The sequence below is a fragment of the Pinus tabuliformis genome, chromosome 2_2 (genome assembly GCF_031772625.1).
Source record: "Pinus tabuliformis cultivar Carrire ecotype Pingquan chromosome 2_2, CPIR1, whole genome shotgun sequence".
NCBI lineage: Eukaryota > Viridiplantae > Streptophyta > Pinopsida > Pinales > Pinaceae > Pinus > Pinus tabuliformis.
This window is the reverse complement of record NC_142300.1, coordinates 497,994,956-498,017,751: the sequence shown is the minus strand read 5'-3', so window position 1 is coordinate 498,017,751 and position 22,796 is coordinate 497,994,956. Positions and strand designations below refer to the sequence as shown.

General features: G+C 37.2%; 1 protein-coding gene across 1 annotated transcript; it reads left to right on the top strand.

The window, feature by feature from the left end:
* The first annotated feature begins 341 nt into the window (after positions 1 to 341).
* LOC149193551 (uncharacterized) lies at positions 342 to 6,133 on the top strand. The gene is made up of 2 exons (XM_089407352.1): positions 342 to 1,736; positions 1,910 to 6,133. The coding sequence occupies exons 1-2, from the start codon at positions 342 to 344 to the stop codon at positions 6,131 to 6,133; spliced, it is 5,619 nt and encodes a 1,872-aa protein (XP_089263478.1).
* Positions 6,134 to 22,796: the final 16,663 nt, after the last annotated feature.

Below are 22,796 nucleotides of genomic sequence, written 5' to 3'. Positions count from 1 at the left end.
TATTTTTGTTAATTTTCTTCTTTTTTTTAATCTAGTTTGTTTTTAATTTTTTTTGTTTTTTCTTAATTTTTTTTTTTATTTTTCTATTTTTACCTACTTAATTTTTAGTTTATTTTAGACGATGAATGAAGACGTATACAACGGGAGCGGGAACGGCCTCTGCAACCCAACCTAGGGTTTCTGCAACTTCTGCAACGGCAGACCTGCCAAGCATAGTACAGCAGGTGAGAAGCAGACGGACGGGTGGTCAGAAGAGAACGGCCATCGATAAGGAGTAAAATGCACTCCCCTCAGGGGGAGGGCCAGGAGCCCCCCCCGATAAGGACAGTCGGTTGCCGTCAATGGAAGAAAAGGAAAGGGATAACGAACAGAGCGGAGGTGATACGGATCGCAGCAAGCTGAAGGGCAAGGACATAGATCAGGAAGACAGAAACAGAGCAAGCTCATCCACATGCAAGCCAGTAGCAACGGACAGGCCAAGAGTGGAGTTCCCAAGTCATCGCATCAATGCAAGGATACAGTACATGAGAGATCACGCGCTGATTGGCAAATTCATAGGAATATGGCCGACGGAGAAAGCGCTGAGAAGTTGGATTAGTGCTAAATGGCATCCAAAAGGAGACATTACTCTGCATCTTGGAGCAAAGGGGTTTTTTACGGCAGTCTTCAACTGCTTGGAAGATCGCAATAGGATTTTGGATGGGGGACCCTATTTTTTCAACTCTGCAGGATTATATCTCAAAGCGTGGGTGGAAAGATTCAATCCAGATAAGGAAGATCTGAGCTATGCTCCAGTGTGGATAAGGTTATATTCGTTGCCATGGGAATACTGGGAAGAAAAATCCCTTCAGGAGATTGGGGACGCTCTTGGTGAGTTTGTCAAGATCGCAGAGGAAACAAAATCATGCAGATACACGTCTTATGCTCGAATATGTGTTTATATGGACCTCAAGCAAGCTCTGCCAGACACGGTAAGTTTCTTTCATGAAGATTCTGAATGGATTCAAGTTATAGATTACGAGCATGTCCCATTTAGATGTAGGAAATGCCATAATATAGGGCATCTCTACAGAGACTGTCCACTAAATAAGAAACCCTCTTCCCAAGAAAGCTCAGATAATCAAACATCAGATGGTTTCACTAGGGTTACAAACCGAAGGAGAGGGAATAGGAAAACATCAGGCAATCCCAAGGCAAATCCGGTTAACAAGCCAGTACCAACAACGAGTAATCGTTTTGAGACCCTAGCCAAGGCTGATATGCAAGATCTGGAAAAGGAAGTGCAGGAGAACAAGGAATCCAATAAAGATCAGCTAGGAGAAACTTCAATGCAAACAGGAGATATGACTCATAAGCAATCAACCCCGCAATCGCAAGCAAAATCTGTATCCTGGCAATCTCAAGGAATGGAAGTGGAATACACTGAGCCCAACAACAAATCATCAAAGGAACAAGAGGAATCCTCTCAAGAACCTCAAATAATGGAAGAAGATCCGGAATCTTTAGATATAGGGGATCTGGATATTCTAGGCTTGGAACAAGCCTGCAAAACAAGGAATTTTGAAAAAATACCAGACAGGCAGGTGGATAACCTAGTTGAAGTGTTAAACAGAGCACAGAAGAAATACTCGCTAGGTGTCCAGACAGGAAGTCCATGGGATGGCAAGTTCATCACAAAGGATAACAAGAAAAGAGGCAGAAAAACAAAGCTTGAGAGAACCATCAAGATAGGAGAGGTATTAGTGGAGTCAGGGAGGTATGCCAAACTGACAAAATACTTTAATACTGATCCCCATCCTTCTCAATGAAGCTGATATCATGGAACATAAGAGGGCTAAATGGCCCAAGGAAAAGCAGATTATTAAAAAATATGCTTATGCTAGAAAAACCAAGTATTCTCTTTCTGCAGGAAACGAAATGCAGCTCAATAATCTTGGAAAAAATAGCAGCGAAAGTCTGGCCGGGAGGGCTAGTAATAGTTGTTGATGCACAGGGAGCCTCAGGAGGACTTGCAATTCTCTGGGATGCGCGAGTTATTCAATTAAATGACATACAAGCTAATAAAAGCTTCATTCAGGCAACATTTCATCTCATAGGAACTAACACCTATGGATTCATAACTAATGTTTATTTTCCTCAGGACAATGCTCAAAAAGCTCAAATCCTGAACACATTGTCAGATCTCAGCTCAGAAAGGCCATACCCACTTTGGATTTCTGGAGGTGATTTCAACATGACAGCAAGCATGGAGGAAAAAAAGGGCGGTAGAAGCAGAGTAAATAATGATGGTAACCTCTTAAAAAATTTCATTCACACTAATTGGTTGGTGGATGTTCCCACAAGTAATGGCCTCTTCACCTGGAGCAACAAGAGAGAAGGACTGCAGCAAATTGCATCACGACTTGATAGATTTCTTATCTCTGACAATGCAACTCATTTAGGAGGGGAATTTACAGCATCAATTCTGCCTATCTCTGGATCTGATCACTGGCCCATTGAACTTCAATGGAACAGACCTGGTAACAACCTCAAGCGACCCTTTCGATTTGAAGAATTTTGGCTAAAGCATCCGGACTTCGAGAAATTAGTTAGTTCAACTTGGCTTAACTTCAACCCTACTGGAGGCACCAGAATGTCCAAGTTTCAGCAAAAACTCAAGCATCTTAAAGGAGTAATCAAGCGCTGGAATCATAATACTTTTGGTAACATTTTTAAAGCTCAAGCCACGCTCAACTTAGAAATGAAGAGGATTCAGCAAAGCATTATAACTGAAGGTCGAACGGAGGAATTATCCAAGCAGGAGCAATTCATTGAATCTCAAATTTTAGAGAGGGACAAACAGGAGGAAACATTATGGAGACAGAAATCACGGATTAGATGGTTAAAAGATGGAGAAAAGAACACAAATTTTTTTCATAAAACCACGGTCCAGCGCAGAATGAACAATTGTATTACTCACATCAAAAATGAACAGGGGGACAAAATTGAAACTCAGGAAGGCATTGAAGAGGAATTTCTCAGCTATTTTAAGAAAGTACACCAGGAACCCAATATAGACAGAATGTCGGCCATCAATAGGCTCCTAAAGGACATCCCTAAGTTAATAACAGAGGAACATAATAGTCTTCTCCTCAAACCCGTCAATCTACAGGAAGTTGAAGAAGCGGTCCATCACTTAAAGGAGGGAAAAGCGCCGGGTCCAGATGGTTTTACCTCAAACTTTTTTCATAAGTTTTGGGACCTTATAAAAGATGAGGTATGGCAACTAGTGGAGGAATCCAGGGCACTTCGATGGATGTATCCAGGGTTAAATGCCACATTCATCGCCTTAATTCCAAAAGGGGAAGATTCTAACACTCCTGACAAGTATAGACCGATCGCATTGTGCAATATCATCTACAAAATTACATCAAAAGTTATAGCAAATAGATTAAAGCCGCTGCTTCCTCTGATTATCTCGCCTGAGCAGTCTGGGTATGTAGAAGGCAGGCAAATAACGGATGGGATTATACTAACTCATGAGATAATCCATTCCTTAAAGCAAACCAAAAAGCCAGGTATGCTGCTTAAATTAGATTTGTCCAAAGCTTTTGATAGTATCAGTTGGGTATATATTCAAAAAATTCTCACTGCCTTTGGGTTTGCTCCATCATGGGTTAGATGGGTTTTTAATCTATTGTCTTCAGCTTTTTTCTCTGTTTTAATCAATGGAATCCCCTCGGCCACTTATCGCCCCTCTAGAGGTATAAGGCAAGGAGACCCCTTATCCCCCTTTCTTTTTGTTATAATGGCTGAAGGTCTGGGCAGAAGTATCACCTCGGCCAGGCGTGCTCTGCTTCTAAAAGGCCTTTCCTTTAACAATTCACCCTCCTTCACCCATCAGCAATTTGTTGATGATAATATGCTCTATGGTCATCCATCGGTGCAAGAAGCACGCATTCTCAAATCAATTCTATCAATTTTCTCTGATGCTTCCGGAGCTCTCATAAATCGAGTCAAATCCCAGATCTTTTTCTTTAACACCCCTGTTTCCACCCAAAAAGCTATTGGCCGCATTCTTGGATTCACTACTGCCTCCCTGCCCTCCAAATACTTGGGTGCTCCTTTAATGGCCTCCGCTCTCAAACATTCCTCTTGGAAGCAGCTGCTGGAAAAATTGGAAGCTCGGCTCTTCCTCTGGACTCACCGAGCCCTCAACATGGCTAGCAGACTTGTTCTTATAAAGGTTGTCCTAAATTCCATGCCCTTGTATCTCTTTTCCATCCTTGCTGCTCCTAAATGGGTTCTTAAAGAAATCAAGAATCTCCAGCGTAATTTTTTATGGGGAAGCTCAGGACACAATAGGAAATGGGCTCTAGTCAAATGGGATAAAGTTTGTATTCCTAAGAAAGCAGGGGGTATTGGGCTAAGAGATCCTGAGCACAGTAATAAAGCAATGGGCGCAAAAATCTGGTGGAGATGGCTAGCCTATCCCAATACTCCGTGGGCCTCTCTTTGGACAGCTAAATATGCAAGCAATTGTCCTATGGAAGAAAGAATACGAATGACGGAAGTCAGTATGGGATCGGCAATTTGGAATGCAGCTATACAACATAGAAGTCTCATTCAAAAGCACAGTTTCTGGGAAGTCAAAAGTGGATCCACAGCACGGTTTTGGGAAGACTCCTGGCAGCAATTACCCAAACTAAAAGACATACTTCAAAATCAGCCAATATCAGAGCAGGAGATCAGTCAGTTAGCCAAGGTAAATCAATTCTGGAGCTCCTCTACATCTCAAGGACACAGGCAATGGAAAAAGGCAAACCAGATATTAATAAATAGCTCTGAACAAATTCAGCAGGCTCTCAATAAAGAATTACAAAAGAGGCAAATCACCATTTCAGAAGATTCATACATTCTAAGATGGGGCTATGAGGAGAAAGGAACATTCACAACAAAGGAGGCATATAAGATAATAGTCCAAGATCAGATAAACAAAGACACTTTATGGGATAAAATCTGGGACACTCACAATTGGCCAAATGTTTCAACCTTTTTATGGCTCTTATGTCACAATAGAATTCTGACTTGGGATAATCTTCGGAAAAGAAGCTTCTTGGGCCCATCCATATGTCTTTTATGTAAGCAAGAGGAGGAAACAGCCATACATCTTATGCAGACATGTCAAATGGGAAGAAAACTTTGGGAAAAGGTCGCCTTCCACTGCCAAAAAGATGGTAGAGTGCAAGGAGATCTCAAAGCAACCATTCACAACTGGAGTCAAAAGCCATTTCAAAGTAATCTTCTTAACGCTATGTGGCAAATTATACCGGGCTTACTAATGTGGAACATCTGGAAAGAGCGAAATAGAAGAGTTTTTAAGGATCAAATTATGCCTTTAGAGCAAATCTGGACCAAATTTCAGCAGAACATCATGGAGTCTCTATCGATCAAAGAATGGTACGCAGAAGACCTCCCCACTTTACCACAGGAGAAAATAGTATGGGACAATTGGAGAATCCAGATAAAGCAACAGACAATAATCAAAAAGAATCCCACAATGCAGGTAAAAGAATCAAGTCAATGGTTACCGCCTCCCATCAACATGTTCCAGCTCAACTTTGATGGCACATCAAAAGGAAATCCAGGGAAAGCAGGGTATGGAGGAGTCGTAAGGGATCACAATGGCAATCCTCAATGCATTTATCTGGGCTCGAAAGGTTGGGATACTAATAACTCAGCAGAATTGGAGGGGCTATGGAGAGGTCTCAAAATGGTTCATGAAAGGAGATTGTTTCCAATCATCATAGAAGGGGATTCGCAAATTATAATTCGAATGATCATAAATCTCATGCATGGATCTCCCATTCACAAAGTCAGCAACAGCTGGAGAATGGCCCAGAGGCTGGAGCTGATAAACAGTTGGCTTTCTAAACATCAAGCGATCTCATTCAAACATACCAGAAGAGAAGGAAATAAACTTGCTGACTTTCTTGCCAATCTTGGAGTGGAGGCTGAGGTAGGTTATTTCGAAGGGTCTATAACCAGTATAGCCACCGAGGACCAACTTGCAAAATTCCAGGAAATTGTTAATTGGGATAAATCTCAGAAGGAAAATACACACCCGGATGCGGGTGGTATCAAGTCACATTAATGACAAGCCGCATAACACAGGCAGCTGGCCTGGCAGACGGCAGGTGGAACGTTTGCAGGGTACGCGTAGCAGGTGGGCAACAGGGCTTAAGCGTAACTGAATTCAATTCCGGGCAGTCTCGAATGTTGGTTCTCCAGTCCGGCATTAATGTAGGCATGCATGATCGGCAGAGAATTTGGTATATTGTCATGGATCAGTTCATCACGCCTGTTTTAGTCACTGGAGCGATTCAGAGCGCGGCAGAGCTGCCTCAGAACCTCTGTCTAGTGTTCCGAATCTGGCTGTTAGCGTGGATTTGTAAATTCCTCGAAGCTGTTTGCGTTCCTGAGGTAATAGATTTACTCTGTTTCAATCTCTCTACTTGTCAATTTGTGCTTCGGAGGATGCCTCGACGCCACGATGTTCCTCGCAGAGGTAGTCATACAGGGAATAGAGGCCAACCTTCTCGCCCTGTTCCTCAGAATGTTATCCCTATTGCCTCTGCATCCCCTTCTTCTCCGCCTCTGGAACAAGCCAGGCCCATTCCGAATAGTTCATTCCAGACCGCTAGATTCACTTTCCAAAGCCGGCTTAATAGGCCTGTTTTGACAGCAAGCATTACTATCGTTCTCACGGAGGAAGACAGTAACCAGGTCAGCTCGGCTACAACTACCCCCTCTCAATCTCAGGGAGACAGTGTGCTTCTCGGGGACCTGACAGGGATGGTGTTCCAGGCAGATAACCAGCAAGAGGTTGGCCATGTCTCGGAGGTGCCACAACAACCTGTGGATCTGGCTCAAAGTGATATTGTGCCTTGCGGCCCGAATCAGTGGGCAAGCGATGTTTTAAATTTGGTGACCACTCCTGATGGTGGCGAACCTGTTTATGACGACAGTGGGTTTGTGACCTGGGTCGCTTCTTCCAGCCAGGCAGAAGAGGAAATGCCAGATTCATCAAAGCATGCATATTAGAACTGTTCCCTCTCTGCCGGGTGGTCTAAGCGATTTTGGGTATGTGTCGTCAATTCTGAGGATAGATGTCTCTGTCTGGTCCATACTCTGGTTATAGAGAGTGGCCAATGTCATTCCAGTCTCAGTTTTTTGTTTTAGAAATGGCTATGATAGTTGCTTCTCAGTTTTTGTGGTCAATGTAGGGCATGATGAACTCAGTCTGGGCAATCTTTTTCAGTATGTCAGTGCCCGAACCAAAAATTTTGTAGTATGTTTTGTAAATTCGGCATTAAGCCTGAACTGTAAGGTCTCTGAGTTTTTGGTAGAGGAATGGCCGCGGCCTCCTCAAAGGTTCTAACCTCTTTGTATATATTTTTATTTTTCTTTAATAGAATTAGCATTTACGGAGAAAAAATTTTTAGTTTATTTTAAATGTTTTTTTTTTCTTTTCCGTATTTTTTTTTCTTTTGCCAATTTTTTGATGGCTTACAAGATAATTTTTATTTTTTTACTTTTTATTTTCACTATTTATTTGTTTATAATTTATAATTTTTTTTAAGTTTTTAATTTTTACCATTAATTTTTTTTTTTTACATTTTTATGATTGATTTTTTTTTTTTAAGTTTTATATTTTTATTTTGTGTTTTGTTTTTATTATATATCTTAATTTATGTTTTGTTAAATTTTTAAACTTTTTTTTTGTTTTGTGTTTTTTCATTGTTTTTTTTTTTCATTATTTTTTTAAAATTTAATGTTTTTCGGGGTCATGATAAAATATTTTACGCCATTATTTCGAAATGTTGAAATTTTACTTTCGAAAAAAAAAAGTGTTCTTCTAGAATTAACACTATTCGTTTTGAGGGTGTTTTTTGGATAATTTTTGTGCAAAAAATTGGTTTTCACCGCCATTTTTAAAACAAGTTGAAAATTTACCCAAAAAAAAAAAGTGTTATTCCAGCATCAACACTTTTCGTTTTTAGCACTGTTTTTGATGTTTTTTGGGGGTTTTTTGGCCAGAGTTCCCGTTTTGAGTTTATAGTTCCCGTTTCAAAGTTTACATTGTTTATCTTGATGGTTTGAGGAGTGGTAATTCCCGCCAATGCATTACAAGATATGGTCGGATTCATTTCTTCTTTATCTAGGCTTTGTTCCTAGAGTATATCCTCTTCTTTTGACCTTTCTTGCTCCTTTTCTTCTTCCTCTTCACAGTCTATGTAGAATAATTTCTTCTCAACACACTTATGACCTTTAGTGTATTTGCTATCACAACTGTAACAAAGCCCTTTTGCTCTTTTTTCTTCCAATTGTTGTGGTGTCAACCTTATAGGTTGTGGAAGACTAGTGGCAACAACACTTCCGTCTTTATAGTTGTGAGTGGTATGCTTCCTGGTTGCCATAATTTTGCTTTCCATTTTTCTTGCTAACCTGAATGCCTTCTCTAATGAATCAGGTTCCCAAAGGCGAACATCATGTTGGATATTATCCTTTAAAGACCCTATGAACACATCAATCCTATGCTCCTCTGTAATATCTTTTACCCTTATGTTCAATTTTTGGAACTCCTCAATGTGCTCCATTATTGAACCCTTTTGTTTGAGACTTATCAATTGGCTAAAAAAAGTGTTGCTTTTTGTATCCTCATAATGTGCTATCAATTCTTCCGTAAAAATTGCCCAAGTGATAAATTGTTTACGAGAGCAAAGCCATTGATACCATACAAACTGATTTGGTTCCAAATATAAAGTTTCAATATGTACCTTTTGTGTGTTTTGCACATTATTGAGATCAAAAAATTGTTCCATCTGTAATATCCATGTTGCGGGATCCTTGCCATCAAACTTCCTCATATCGATTTTTAGAATATGGTGGGTCTTTGATCCAACATTAGAGTCTAAGGAATCATGATTAAAATTTCTTTTGTTCTCATCATGAGTTTCCTTTACTACCCTTTCACCATTAGTGACCCTTTCTTGTAGCAACTTATTCATATTTATCTTCAATTCTTCCATGTCTATCTTCAAATCTATCTTCAAATCATCCATCTTAGCTTCCATGTCATTCATCTTAGCTTCTACACCTTTCTTTAAACAATCCATCTTAGCTTCTATGCCCTTCTTTAAACCATCCATCTTAGATTCTGTTCCATTTTCTACAAGGGACAGTTGTTGCACTTGGTCTTGTAATTTTGATATATCATGTTGCATTTCTTCCTCTTCTTCATGAGTCATGCTAGAGCTTTCAGGTTCCTTACTAGGTGTTTGCATTTTCTTTCCTCGGGGCATCAGTTACCGATAATAATGCTCTACTATGCCCTTTGAATTCCTTAAAAATAAATTTTCAAACCAAGCTTAAGAAAAAATTTAAGAAAATCTACACACCGTTTTTCACTTTGTAGGAGCTCGATATTGCCTCTGATGTATCTCTGTATTTTTCAATCATCTAGATCTGAATTTGTGACCTGCAGTAGCCCTCTGTGTCCTCTTTCCAATGCCACAAGTTTGACCCAAATTGGATTCTCCAAGGAAGAGTTATATGAAATCTCCCACAGTGACTTGATTATAGACTAGTTCAGTAGAGCGAACTTGTACGACGTGCCACGAGTCACTGTTTTGACCTTTGGATCTGAAAAATGCATACAAGAAACTACAGTCTGTCCTCTTTTTGTACCTTCCTACGAAATTTCAATCCGATCCCCAGAGAGAAAGTTATGACACTTTTCCCCAGGTAACCTGTTTGGAATGTAATTCAGGAGTCTGCAAAAAGACCAACTTCCTCAAATCATATCTCCGCAAATATAGCGCGAACAGCTTTGAAATTCGGACCCAAGGTTCAACGCACTTTATTCTCAAATGGGTTTTTTTTGTAACTTCTGAAACGTCACAGAAAAAAAAGTTATAGCAAAAATTCCACGATGACCTGTTTGGAGCAGCGAAACCCTAGAATCCAAAGCTCTAATACCAAATGTTATGAAACCAGCTCAAGAAAAGATAGAAAAGATAGATCAACGCCTTAGAATTCAACCTCTTCGAGGGGGCAACCTCCTTTACATTACATAAATGAACAATTCTTGGATGATTCAAATGACAAAACCTCCTTTCTATATATAGGAGTCTAAGGAGTCACAATATAACCCATCCGACCTAACAATAATAATATAAAGCCACAAAAATAACAATAGAGGGATTCTATGGGGCACAGTAATAACAATATGGGGATAATAGGGGCACAACAATATTAATAAGGGGTACAACTACAATAGTAATGGGGTAATCACTAGTATTATAGGGACCCAACAAGTTAACTAAGGTATCGACCGTGAATTCAATTACAAATATTCCTATAATGCGATCGAGCCAATGATCGACAACATGAGCAATCTTATCCTCAGAGGCTTCCAGTCTTTGTACTAACTCTGGGGTCCAGACAATAGGACCATCAAGTCTCCACCTTCCTTGGTTATCCGCTAGCTTCGCGATCCACTCGTATAACTCAATTGGAAAGGAACAGAAAAAGATCTCGTGGATTTCTGTATATAGGTACCTATCCAGCCATTGTTCCTTTGTCAGTCATGGATTTTTGTTCTCTTGCGCCACGAATTCGTGGATCTTCCTATCCAACCAGTCTTTGATCTCTTTCTTAGTTGGATTCCAGTGATATGACATCACACATCTCTCATGCAGATTTCGGTGCCGACAATGGAACCATTTGTTGGTTGTATGGGGCTTGACCCAGGTTCAGTGTTAGTTAGCCAAACAAATCCCTACACTACTGGCCCTTTCGGCATCAGCCCATGGAGTGCGGACCGAAGTCTCACCCGAAGCAATATGGGGGGATACTAGAACCAAGTTTCCGCACCCTGAGATGGTCATGATGTCGGTTTATACCCTCTGTTCCTACTTTCGCGTAGGTCACTAAGCTTTAGGGCTCTATCAATCTAGTCCTTTATTCTGCCCTTTAGTACCTCCGCGAAGGTGTACAATTGACCTTCATGCAGCCTTAACTTGCAGTCCAGGTACTTTCACACTGCTATGACAACGTATTGTACCAGTTCCCAAGTTATAACAATGTAAACTTTGAAACGGGAACTTTGGCCAAAAAACCCCGTAAAAACATAAAAAACAGAGCTAAAAACAAAAAGTGTTGATGCTAGAATAACACCTTTTTTTTTTCTAGGGTAAATTTTCAACATGTTTTAAAAAGGGCGGTGAAAACCAATTTTTTGTGAAAAGGTTGTCCAAAAAACACCTTCAAAACAAAAAGTTTTGACGCTAAGATAACACTTTTTTTTTCAACCTTTTTTTCAAGGGTAAAATTCAACATTTCGAAATAATGGCATAAAATATTTTATCATGACCCCGAAAAACATTAAAATTTAAAAAAAAATGAAAACATAAAATAAAATAAAAAATTAAAAAGTTAAAACAATGAAAAAACACAAAAAAAAAAAAGTAAAAAAAAAAAAAAATTATCAAAACATGAATTAAAATATATACTAAAAACAAAACATAAAATATAAATAAAAAACCAAAAAAAAAAAATCAAATATATAAAAAAAAGACAAACTAGAAAAACTAAAAAAATAAAATAAAAATTGTAAACAAATAAATAGTAAAAAAAACATATTAAAAAAAAAAAAAAAAAACTATAAAACTAAGTAGGTAAAAATAGAAAAATTAAAAAAACATTAACAAAAAATTAAAAAACAAAATTAAAATTAAAAACAAACTAGGTTTAAAAAAAATAGAAAAATAACAAAAAAATAAATAAAAACTACTAAAACTAAGATTAAAATGTTGATTACTTTAAAAAACAAATATAAAAATATATATAAAAAGGACAAACAAAAAAAAATGTTAAAAAAAAAAAAAAAATTATCTCATAAACCATAGAAAAATTATTAAAAAATTTTAATTTTTTTTTAAATATATATGTATATTTATATTTTTAAACAAAAAAACCATTAAAAAATTTGAACAAATATAATTTTTTTATTTAGAATTTAAAAAATTATTAAAAAAAATAAAAATTAAAAGAATTATTAAAAAATTCTAATTTTTTTAAACGTATTTTTTTTTATTTAGTAACAAAAAAAAAAATCTTGTGGCCCCTCGACTCGCCCGCCACCCCTGGTGGCGTGGCCGTGGGCGGAGGGCTTGAAATCGCCCCTCCGTCCGCCCGCCGCCCATGGTGACGCGCTTTTCAGGGCCCTTCGCCCGCCCGCTGCCCGTCGTGATGTGCCTTTCAAGCCCCTTCGCCCGCCCGCCACTCGTGGTGGCGCACGCTGGGTGGAGGGTTTGTATGCAGACCCTCCGCCCAGGGTCGCGCCACTACGGGCGGCGGGTGAGCGGAGGGGCCATAGGATTTTTTCAAAATACATTAAAAAAAAAATCAAAACTTTTAATAATATTTTTAATTTTTTAATGTTGAAATTTTTAAATTTTAAATGTTTTAATTTTTAATTAAAAAAAATAAAATTGTTCCTTTTTTTTTTTTTAAATTGAAATTTTTTAATCTTTAATTTTTTTTGTTTTTAAATTAAAATAATGTAAGCTTAATAAAAAAGTTGCTGTTGTTGTTTTTTTTTAACATATTTCTTTAAAACTTTAAATGTTTTTTTATTTTTATTTTTTTTAAATTTGAAAAGAAATATATATTTTTAATTTTTTTTTTTTTATTTTTTTTTTAGTTTTTATAAATGTTTTTAATATTAATTTTACAAGTTTTTTTTTTGGGTTAATTATCTATTTTTGTTTTTAATCTAGTTTGTTTTTAAATGTTTTTTATTTTTATTTTTTCTAGTTTTTGTTAATGATTTTTTCTATTTTTCTATTTTTCTATTTTTTCTTACTTAATTTTATATATTTATTTAATTTTTTTTTATTTTTTTTTGCAAATTCTTTTATGGTTTATGAGATAATTTTTTTTTAACATTTTTTATTTTGTTTTTTATCCTTTTTTTTTATATATACTTTTATATTTGTTTTTTTAAGTAATCAACATTTAAAAAAAAAAAAAACTTGAAAATTCGTTAAGTAATCATAATTAAAAAAAATAAAAAATGGACATAATAAATTTTAAAGTGTGAAAAATAAGTCCTCTAAAAAACAGGTATGTTGCATCGGCACATTTCAAAATCAGCATGAAAATCACTAACATTTAAAAACAAATATTTATATTTGATACATAAGGAAAATTAAAATGTCAAAAATATGCTCCCCAAAAAAAGAATTGTATTCTGCCTTACCACTTTTCAAAATCGGGTCATGTTTTTACTACCCCTACGAAACAGGTAATCGTATCGGTTATTTAAAGTGCCAAAAACTATGCTCTAAAAAAAATATGTGTGTTCTGGATCGCCCCTTTTCAAAATTGGGTCAATTTTTTGCTATCTCTATGAAACAGGTAACAGTATCAGTTCTTGTTTCAAAGTTTACGTTGTTTTATCTTAAGTGTTTCACTTATCTTACTAAACAATCATAGTTAGTGCCACGTAAACAGATATTCTTACTTGCATTCAATTAACCAATATAATCACATATATTCGTGCATCACATAAACATTGTAAATGAAACCCAAAACGCAATATAACAATATGTATAACAGGAAATAAATACACATAATTTGCTGAATACTTCTCTTTATTGTTATCTTCAGTTTAATACAGACTCGATTTGCCCTACGCACACAACTGTAGGGTCCGCGCACTCAGCTACGGACTTCCACCCTAGGCCAATGCACACTTAGCTGTAGAGCCTCTACCTACGCTAAGACCCGAACACTTAGACTTCTCTACCAACACTCGTCACTCCATACTTCGCTAAGGACTTCTGACTTAAGACTACCTAGAGCTTGCTTACTTAACTCCTTTTTATACAATCTCATGGTCCGCGGACCATGGGTGGATCTTTACAGCCGACTTTACATTACAAAATAAGCGCGGACAACCCTTTATGACTCTTGACACCTTCACGCTCCGCGACCACAAAATGCGGAGACTTTACTACTTTATTACAAAATTGACCCAGAACATGGGCTTTTGGCCCCAAAACTGTCCTTGGGGGATCCCATTCCAAACAAGCCTATTGATTCCCTCCCTCATGGAAGGAATCCTCTCCCTCTTTTCCTTTGTCAAAGCACTAAGAAATACATGAAATATCTTACTAGTAAGGGATGTCTTGATCATAACTTTTGCAAGATTAAATTTTTTTATACCTAAGATATCTTGATCCAATTATCCATCTCTATTCTGATGTTATATATTCAAAGTTAGTATTTATTATATATCAAGATCAAGGGTATAAGTCTGACTCATTGTAATGAAAATCCGAGTTGAAGTTTCCTAGTAATATTAAAGGGATATATATCTAAAGATCAAGTATCTATAAGAAAAACAAATGATGTGGTTTTGATTTGTAAAAGTCTTGTGATACAAGCTCTTTGAAATTATTATAATCCTGGAGAATGATCTGGATTCCCCATGGAGCTATTAAAAAGGTGTGCAGACTGAAGTTAGATAATGGAAAAGGTATTCTAAGCCTTCCATTCTATGATATGATTGCAATATTGTCCTTATCTAATCTATATTGATTTACGTGAATAATAAAAAGATATGTAATATATTAAATATATGAGGCCTTGTTATTATCTCTAAAGGAGACATCTAATCTATGATTGAATTAGCTCCTTAGCTTCAAGATTGAAGGAATCCCCTTTGTTCCTTCTAGCATAGTCTATAGTCTTCTATGAAGTGTGCTCTACATGTACATCATTAAAGTAATCTAAGTTATGTTATGTTATTTTCTAGCTCAAGAAGGAAATGATCCAAGCCTCAAGTCTGTGGTATCTTATGAAGAGGATACTGAAGTTTGTTCTCATTTGTGGATAGTCTGTGAAATAAGTCTGAGTCTTTTAGAATTTAAAGGAGAAGGGACTAAAGTATAGAATTGATCCAAGATTTTTCCTACATTAAATATTAGCTACTTCAGGCATGTAACTAGGTCAAGGTTTGAGGCTACGACTATGATCTTGACCAAAGTTTAACATACATCAAGGTTGTACCTTGTTGAAGTTTGAATTGGCATGAAAGTGTTAATGAACGAGTTATGTAGTCTATGGCTGGCATCTATAGATTGAATCCAAGCTTCAATAGTCAATTCCTCCTCCCTATGAATCCAAGCCTACAGTAAGAAATCTCATTAGAAAAAATCCCTAGTCCGAGGCTTCAAAGAACAAGTCTGGGGTCTCTATGTAAAAGAAGATTGAGTCTATCCTTTGATGTCAAGTCTAAGAATAATTATGTGCTCAAGACAAAAGTATGTAGTATCAATCAAATTGTAAGTAGTATGAAACCTTAGATCCTAAGGTGATGAAGTTAATGAATCAAAGATTAGATAAGAAGCTTCAAGTTCATATGAATTTAGAATTGCACATATATACTCAAATCTATAATGATGATCCAGGTATAACATGAAGTTCTATAATTCTAAGAAGGAAGATGAGCTTCAAACGTTATTCTTGAGTTGGTCTTTACGTTAACCCTATTATATAAATAAATTAACAACGATCTTCATTGTAGTGAAGATGACTTGATCAATCCAGTATATGTATTCTTTCTCTCATTGACAAGAAAAATATATTTTTCATCAATGTCTATTGCAAAAAGTATTAGAATTCTAAAGGCTTGAAATGTGTTGAATCAATTACAAGTTAGATATATTTTTCTCCATCTCTCTTTGAGCTTCAATAATGAATAACTTAGTTGTATGTTTTCAAGTGTATTTGTTCATTATGACCTTGAATCCTGCGTTAAAGGAAGACTCATGCTCAGATAAGAAATGTGTAACTATCAGCCTGTATGCAATGGAAGGGTCAGAACTTGTTGAAGGGTGGTGAATTCATTCTTTGAAACAAGGATATTGTTCTTGGACATCATAGATTAACTGATGGGTTCTAACATTTGTTGGCATGGGGTTTGAAAACCCTCGTAAGACAAGATTCCTTGTTTGAAGTACTTGGCATGATATTGTTGAACAAAATTACTGTAACAATATCACTAGGGTATCTTGATGAGTCTACCAAGCCCTTCTTGAAATTGTAATCTGAACCTAATTGATATCATATGGTATCTGTACCTAGGGTTAAGAAGTAAGTCTTGGACTATCCTTAGGGTTGTGAGTGTTTAGGTTTGTAAATCCCATAAAGGGTTAGAGTCAAAAAGACCTATGTTTCGTAGACAAAACCTTGGGATTGATGATTAAATGCATGGACGTAAGTCTAAGGTTTTTAAACCCTAGAATAAAATATGAAGGTTATTAAAATATATGGTTTGGACTTAAATCCCTGGATGATCATTTGTCGAAGAAAGTATAGATCTTGTGGACTAAGCCTTAGGATGGATTTCTCCCACTAAAAGAAGAAAGTCTAGCTCCCTGATGATGATGAGAATGCAAGAAGACCAAGATCAAGAGGGAGCTGATATAATACTAAGAGACAAGTATTTTCTTAATTGTTGCTACTATTGTTTTATTTTTAGTTTCTTACCTTACTTGGTCATATTTTTTCTTCCTTGGCCTCCTGGTGAGGATTACATGTATATATTGAAGACTTCTAAGGAAGTGACAATCAATGGAAGAAAAAGGTGACAATAATACTTGTGCTTGACGAGCATTAAATTCAGAAGGAGTGGACATGATCAATTTAGTTGAAATATTATTTTCTAAGAAGATTTTTCGGCGTAAATGACATTAGAATGCTTTTGTCTATTTGTTTTGAACCAACGAGTTTGGTTCATCATCAAGATAAGTTGAAGAATCAGATCCTGACTGCATGATAAATAGATAGAGCAGAACATCCAACGACTAAATTTTACCAGGCAACGACTATATTGACCTGGGCAATCAGACTAGCTAACAGCTATATTTGACTGGAAAATAGCTAACTGGACTAGATCAAGGGATAGGGACAGGAAAACAAAACTGATTAAATAATAAGTGAGTTGGTTATATGCATATTTAAATAAGGTAATGTGAATATAGGGATTAATTAGACTTATATAAAGATTATATAAATAAATACTAAGTTAGTTGATTTAAGAATTAGTTTAATAACTATTCTATATAAATCAAAATGAATCAAAATTACCGATATTAAACTTATATAAAAGTTATATAGATAGAGTTATTTAATTAAATGTTACGTAACTTAGATGTAAGTTAGCTTTAATTTTATTTGATTTAAAAGGGTTAATATTAAACCCATATGTAATTAATAGTTAATTAAACTTTAGTTTAATATAAGCTAACGAATTTAATTAATATGAATCAAAATTAAATTTATATTTTTTTTTTAATATAATTAGATATTTGATGTTATTTTAGAATTATATGATTTAGTATCTAGTTAATTAATTGTAAGTTAGTTTTAATTTTGTTTAATTTAAAATGGGTTAATGTTAAATAAACATAATTAATTGTAAGTTAATATTTCTATAGCAACCAACTATTGTTAAACCTGTTATTAGATCTTGTAGGTTTTAACCCTATAGAAAAATTACCTGCATACAAATTCTAAGAACAGAAAATAAACAATGCGAGAGCATAACACATAAAACACATATACACAGAGATTTTCCCATGGATCCCAAAACTGGGACTACTAGCTTGATTTTTCATTATGTTCCTTTCAATGTTATAATACATATTTATACATGCCAAAGCATCCAATACCATGGACTGAAAACCATCGCATCCAAAACCATGGACCGAAAACCATCACGTCCAAAAACCATGTGCGAAAAACATGCACAAAACCATAGGTGGGTCCGCCCAACCTAACATAGGTTCCAAAACCAAAATTTTCCGAGTCGCTACCCCAGAACCCATAGAGTGGGGTTACCTGCACCCCTCAAACACCCTGTGACCCTCCCACTACGCAATCGACGCAACGAAGGGGGGCCTCTGACCCCCCTCTAACCACCTGGTTAACTACGTGGGCTAGTCGTGGAAAGAACATAACACAACCCAACATTCTCCCACTTGTTGTTTTCTTTCCATAGGGGGCCACAAGAGAGATGCAATGCCCATTGCTTCTCTACACCAAGAGAACTTCTCAGAGCTCACAGATTTTTTCAATGCATCTAAAATATTCTTCAAAGTGTCCACCTTTACCAACAACACCTTTTTGTCTTCTATCATATCCATCACAAAGTGATATTGAACATCAATGTTCTTTATCTTTGAATGATATGCAGGGTTCTTTGCCAAGAAAATTGCACTTTGGCTGTCAGAGTCTATTCTTATAGCTCTCTGTAATAAACCCATACTTGAACACAATCTCTGCAACCAAATTGCTTCCTTGCTTGCATGAGTGACTTCCATGTATTCTGCCTCTGTAGTTGATAGTGCCACTACAGATTGTTTCTTACTCATCCAACTGACTGCACCTCCAAATAGGTTAAACACATACCCACTTGTAGATCTTCTCTGATCCAGATCTCTAGCCTAGTCTACATCAACAAAGCCACGAATATCCAACACTCTGTCCAATCCTGACCTTCCTTGGTAGCACAAACCATAATCACTAGTGCCATGCAAATACCTGAAAACCCACTTCACTGCTGTCAAAAGCTCCTTTCCTAGTTTTTACATAAACCTTCTCAATACTCCCACTGCATGTGCAATGTCTGGTCTAGTACAGACCATTGCATACATCAGGCTACTGACTGCACTTGCATATGGAACACGGGACATGTCCTCTTCCTCTTCTTGTGTCTTGGGACACTGTTCAGCAGATAAATTTACACCTACAAGAATAGGAACCTTCACCAGTTTACTATCCTGCATATTAAATCTCTGCAATATTGTCTCAACATACTTCCTCTGGTTTAACCAGAGCTTCCTCTTTGCCCGATCTCTTTTAATTTCCATGCCCAAAATATAGTTTGCAGCACCAAGATATTTCATGTCGAATTTGGAGGACAATTGGGTCTTCAAATCTTGGATAATTTCTTTGTCATTTCCAACCAGCAACATGTCATCCACATACAAGACCAAATAAATAATATGGTCACCAATTAATTTAAAATACACACAGTGATCTGCTTTGCTTCTGGTGAAGCCAAGTACCTGTATAAATGTATCAAATTTCTGATACGACATCCTTGGTGACTGTTTTAATCCATACAGAGACTTCTTTAACTTGCATACCAGTTCTTTCTTACCCTTCACCACAAAGCCTTCAGGTTGCTTCATGTAGATCTCCTCTTCCAGATCCCCGTGAAGAAATGTTGTCTTCACGTCCATCTGTTCTACCTCAAAATCAAAAGTAGTAGCAACAGATAAAAGTAATCTAATAGAACTTACCTTGGCAACAAGAGAAAAAATATCACCAAAATCAATTCCCAGCAGCTGGGAATAACCTTTTGCTACAAACCAAGCTTTGTATTTCTCCACCTTTCCTTCTGCATTTGTCTTCTTCTTGAACACCCATTTGCTGCCAATGGGTTTCCTTCCATCCGGCAACTCCACCAGATCCTAAGCCTCATTTTTGGAAAAGATGCCATTTCATCAACCATGTCCTCTTTCCAGAGTTTTCCATCCTTTGAATCTACTGCTTCCTTCACAGTTCTGGGATCATCATCAGTAATAGATAAAGAAAAATTTGAACAAAAAGTAGATGGACTATACCTTTTTGGCTGCCTTCTTTCTCGAACTGATCTTCTCACACCCGGAGTTTGTGGCTCTTCATCTTCTGATTCCTCCTCTGTTGTAGAGTCTGATTCTTCCTCCTTTAGCTCAAACTCTATCTTTTGAGGTTCCTTTGGTTGGACTTCATGTTTAATAACATCTTTCACCTCTCGCAATTGTACACAACCTTCCTTGTTACCGGGTTCCAAAGCTTATAACCCTTTAAACCATCCTTATACCCAATAAAGATGCACCTTTCATATTTACTATCCAACTTGGTTCTTTTCTCCTTTGGAACATGTACATATGCATCACATACAAATACCCTCATATGTGAAAGAGATGGTTTCTTACCAGTCCATACCTCTTGTGGAGTCTTATCCTCCAACACTGATGAAGATGATCTGTTGACCAGGTAACATGTTGTCTCCACCGCCTCTGCACAGAATTCCTGTCCTAACCTGCCACCATTGAGCATGCTTCTTTCCCTTTCCATCAATGCCTTGTTCATTCTTTATGTAACTCCATTTTGCTGAGGTGTATATGGAGTAGTCTTCTGCCGTGCTATACCACACTTCTTACAGAATTCTTCAAATTCCTTACTGCAAAACTCTCCACCATTATCTGTCCTCAGCACCTTTATCTTTTTCTCTGTCTGGTTTTCCACCATAGCCTTAAATTCTTTAAACATGTCAAAGGCTTCAAATTTCTTCTTTAGGAAATATATCCATGTATTCCTTGAGAAGTCATCTATAAATGATACATAGTACACGGACTTACCCAGTGATGGAACCTTCACAGGTCCAAACACATCACTGTGCACAAGCTCTAATATCTGTTTCACCCTCTTACCACCAGAGGGGAAACTCACCCGATTCTGCTTCCCATATACACAATTTTCACAGAAATCAAAATCGAGAGAGCTATTACTCATACCTTCTACCATACCTTTACCATGAAGTATTCGAGGGACCTTCTTTCCAATATGTCCAAGCCTTTGATGCCACAACATGGTCTTCTCTCCAGAGACCACTAGATTTTATGCTCCACTTTCAAGAACCATAGAACTGTTGCACCTATCAACAACAGTGCTAAATTTCAGCTTGTACAAAGTTCCAATCCGAACTCCCCGCATCAATACCAATGCTCCCTGAACCATCTTGCAGGTATCCTTCTCAAACACTATTTTTACACTTGCATCATCCAACTTGCTTACAGAAATCAGATTTCTGGCCAATGCAGAAATATGCAGAACACCCAGAAGTGTTCTAACACTTCCACCTTGTAACTTCAACTTTACTTTTATACGACCAACGATTCTATCCTTCCTATCATCCCCTAAGAAGACATCACCACCATCATATTTCTCATATTCGCAGAACCACTCTCTATGGGGAGTGAAGTGAAAGGATGCACCTGATTCAATCAACCATGCCTCATGATTTACATGTGTACTTGAAGAAGCCAAGTACACATCCCCACCTTCATCTGAGGTGGTTTTCGCCTCTGCAGAAGGAGCATCATCAGATCCCTTTCCTTATCCAGGAGCTTTAGGTTTACAATCCCTTTTGTAGTGCCCTTCCTTTCCGCATTTCTAGCACACCACCTTCACAGGTTTTCCTGGAGATTTAGATCTCCCTCTAGATTTAGATCTCCCACTCGATGACTTATTTTTGTTTCTGTTTTGGGACCGTTCTTGTACAGACAAGGCATCACCATTCTGGTTCTCCATATTTTTCCATCTCATCTCCTCTGTCAGCAAGGATGAGACTATTTCATCAAACTACTTGAGGCAGTTGCATTACTACCTATTGCAATAACCAAACTATCCCACGAATCTGGTAGAGAACACAACAAACTGATGCACTTATCTTCATCTAAAATTTTAATATCAACAGACACCAACTAACTTACCACAGTATTAAATGCATTCAGATGCTCTGTCACCGAGTCTGCATCTTTCATCCTTAGGTTATATAGCTTTTTCAGCAGGAACAGTTTATTAACCAGAGACTTAGATTGGTACAAAGTCCCTAACTTGTCCCACAAATCCTTCGTCGTAGCTTTCCCTGATACATTTAACAATACTGAATCTGAGACACACAATCGTATTGTGCTCTTTTCCCTTCGATCCAACTTCTTCCATTCTTCATCAGACACTCCCATTGGTTTAGTACCCAGATCTACTGCGATCCACTGGTCTTTATCCACCAACAGATCCTCCATCTTTAGTTTCCACAACTCAAAACTCTAACCATTAAATTTCTCAATCTCTATCTTTCCACTACTCTCCATCTTCTTTCACCACCAGAATCGATCTCGCAGATCTCCCACTGAACAAGGTCTACCACAGGCCCGAGCAAAACCCCTCAGCAACAAAGGCATCCCCTTGAAGCCAAAACAACTTTGATACCAAATGTAGGTTTTAACCTTGTACAAAAATTACCTGCATACGAATTCTAAGAACAAAAAATAAACAATGCGAGAGCATAACACATAAAACACATATACATAGAGATTTTCCCTTGGATCTCAAAATTGAGACTACGAGCTTGATTTTTCATTATGTTCCTTTCAATGTTATAATACATATTTATACATGCCAAAGCATCCAATACCATGGACCGAAAACCATCACGTCCAAAACCATGGACTGAAAACCATCGCATCCAAAAAACATGTGCGAAAAACATGCACAAAACCATAGGTGGGTTTGCCCAACCTAACATAGGTTCCAAAACCAAAATTTTCCGGGGCGCTGCCCTGGAACCCATAGAGTGGGGTTACCTGCACCCCTCAAACCCCCTGTGACGCCCCACTACATAATCAGCACAATGAAGGGGGGGCTCCGCCCCCCCTCTAACCACCCGATTAACTATGTGGGCTAGTTGTGGAAAGAATATAACACAACCCAATGGATCTCATTAATAAAACTATCAAAGTCAACCTAAACTATAAACCTAAAACTATCTGGAGATTATAATAGGAATAATCCATTAAATTGAAATATTATTTTTAATCTATAAAAGTTTGTTGTGACTTCCAAGACGT

Bases quoted from the DNA above. Each gene is read 5' to 3' on its own strand.
- LOC149193551 (XM_089407352.1), top strand. From the start codon at position 342: ATGGAAGAAAAGGAAAGGGATAACGAACAGAGCGGAGGTGATACGGAT. The intron at 1,737-1,909 runs GTATTAGTGGAG...CTCTTTCTGCAG, and splicing joins GAACCATCAAGATAGGAGAG to GAAACGAAATGCAGCTCAAT.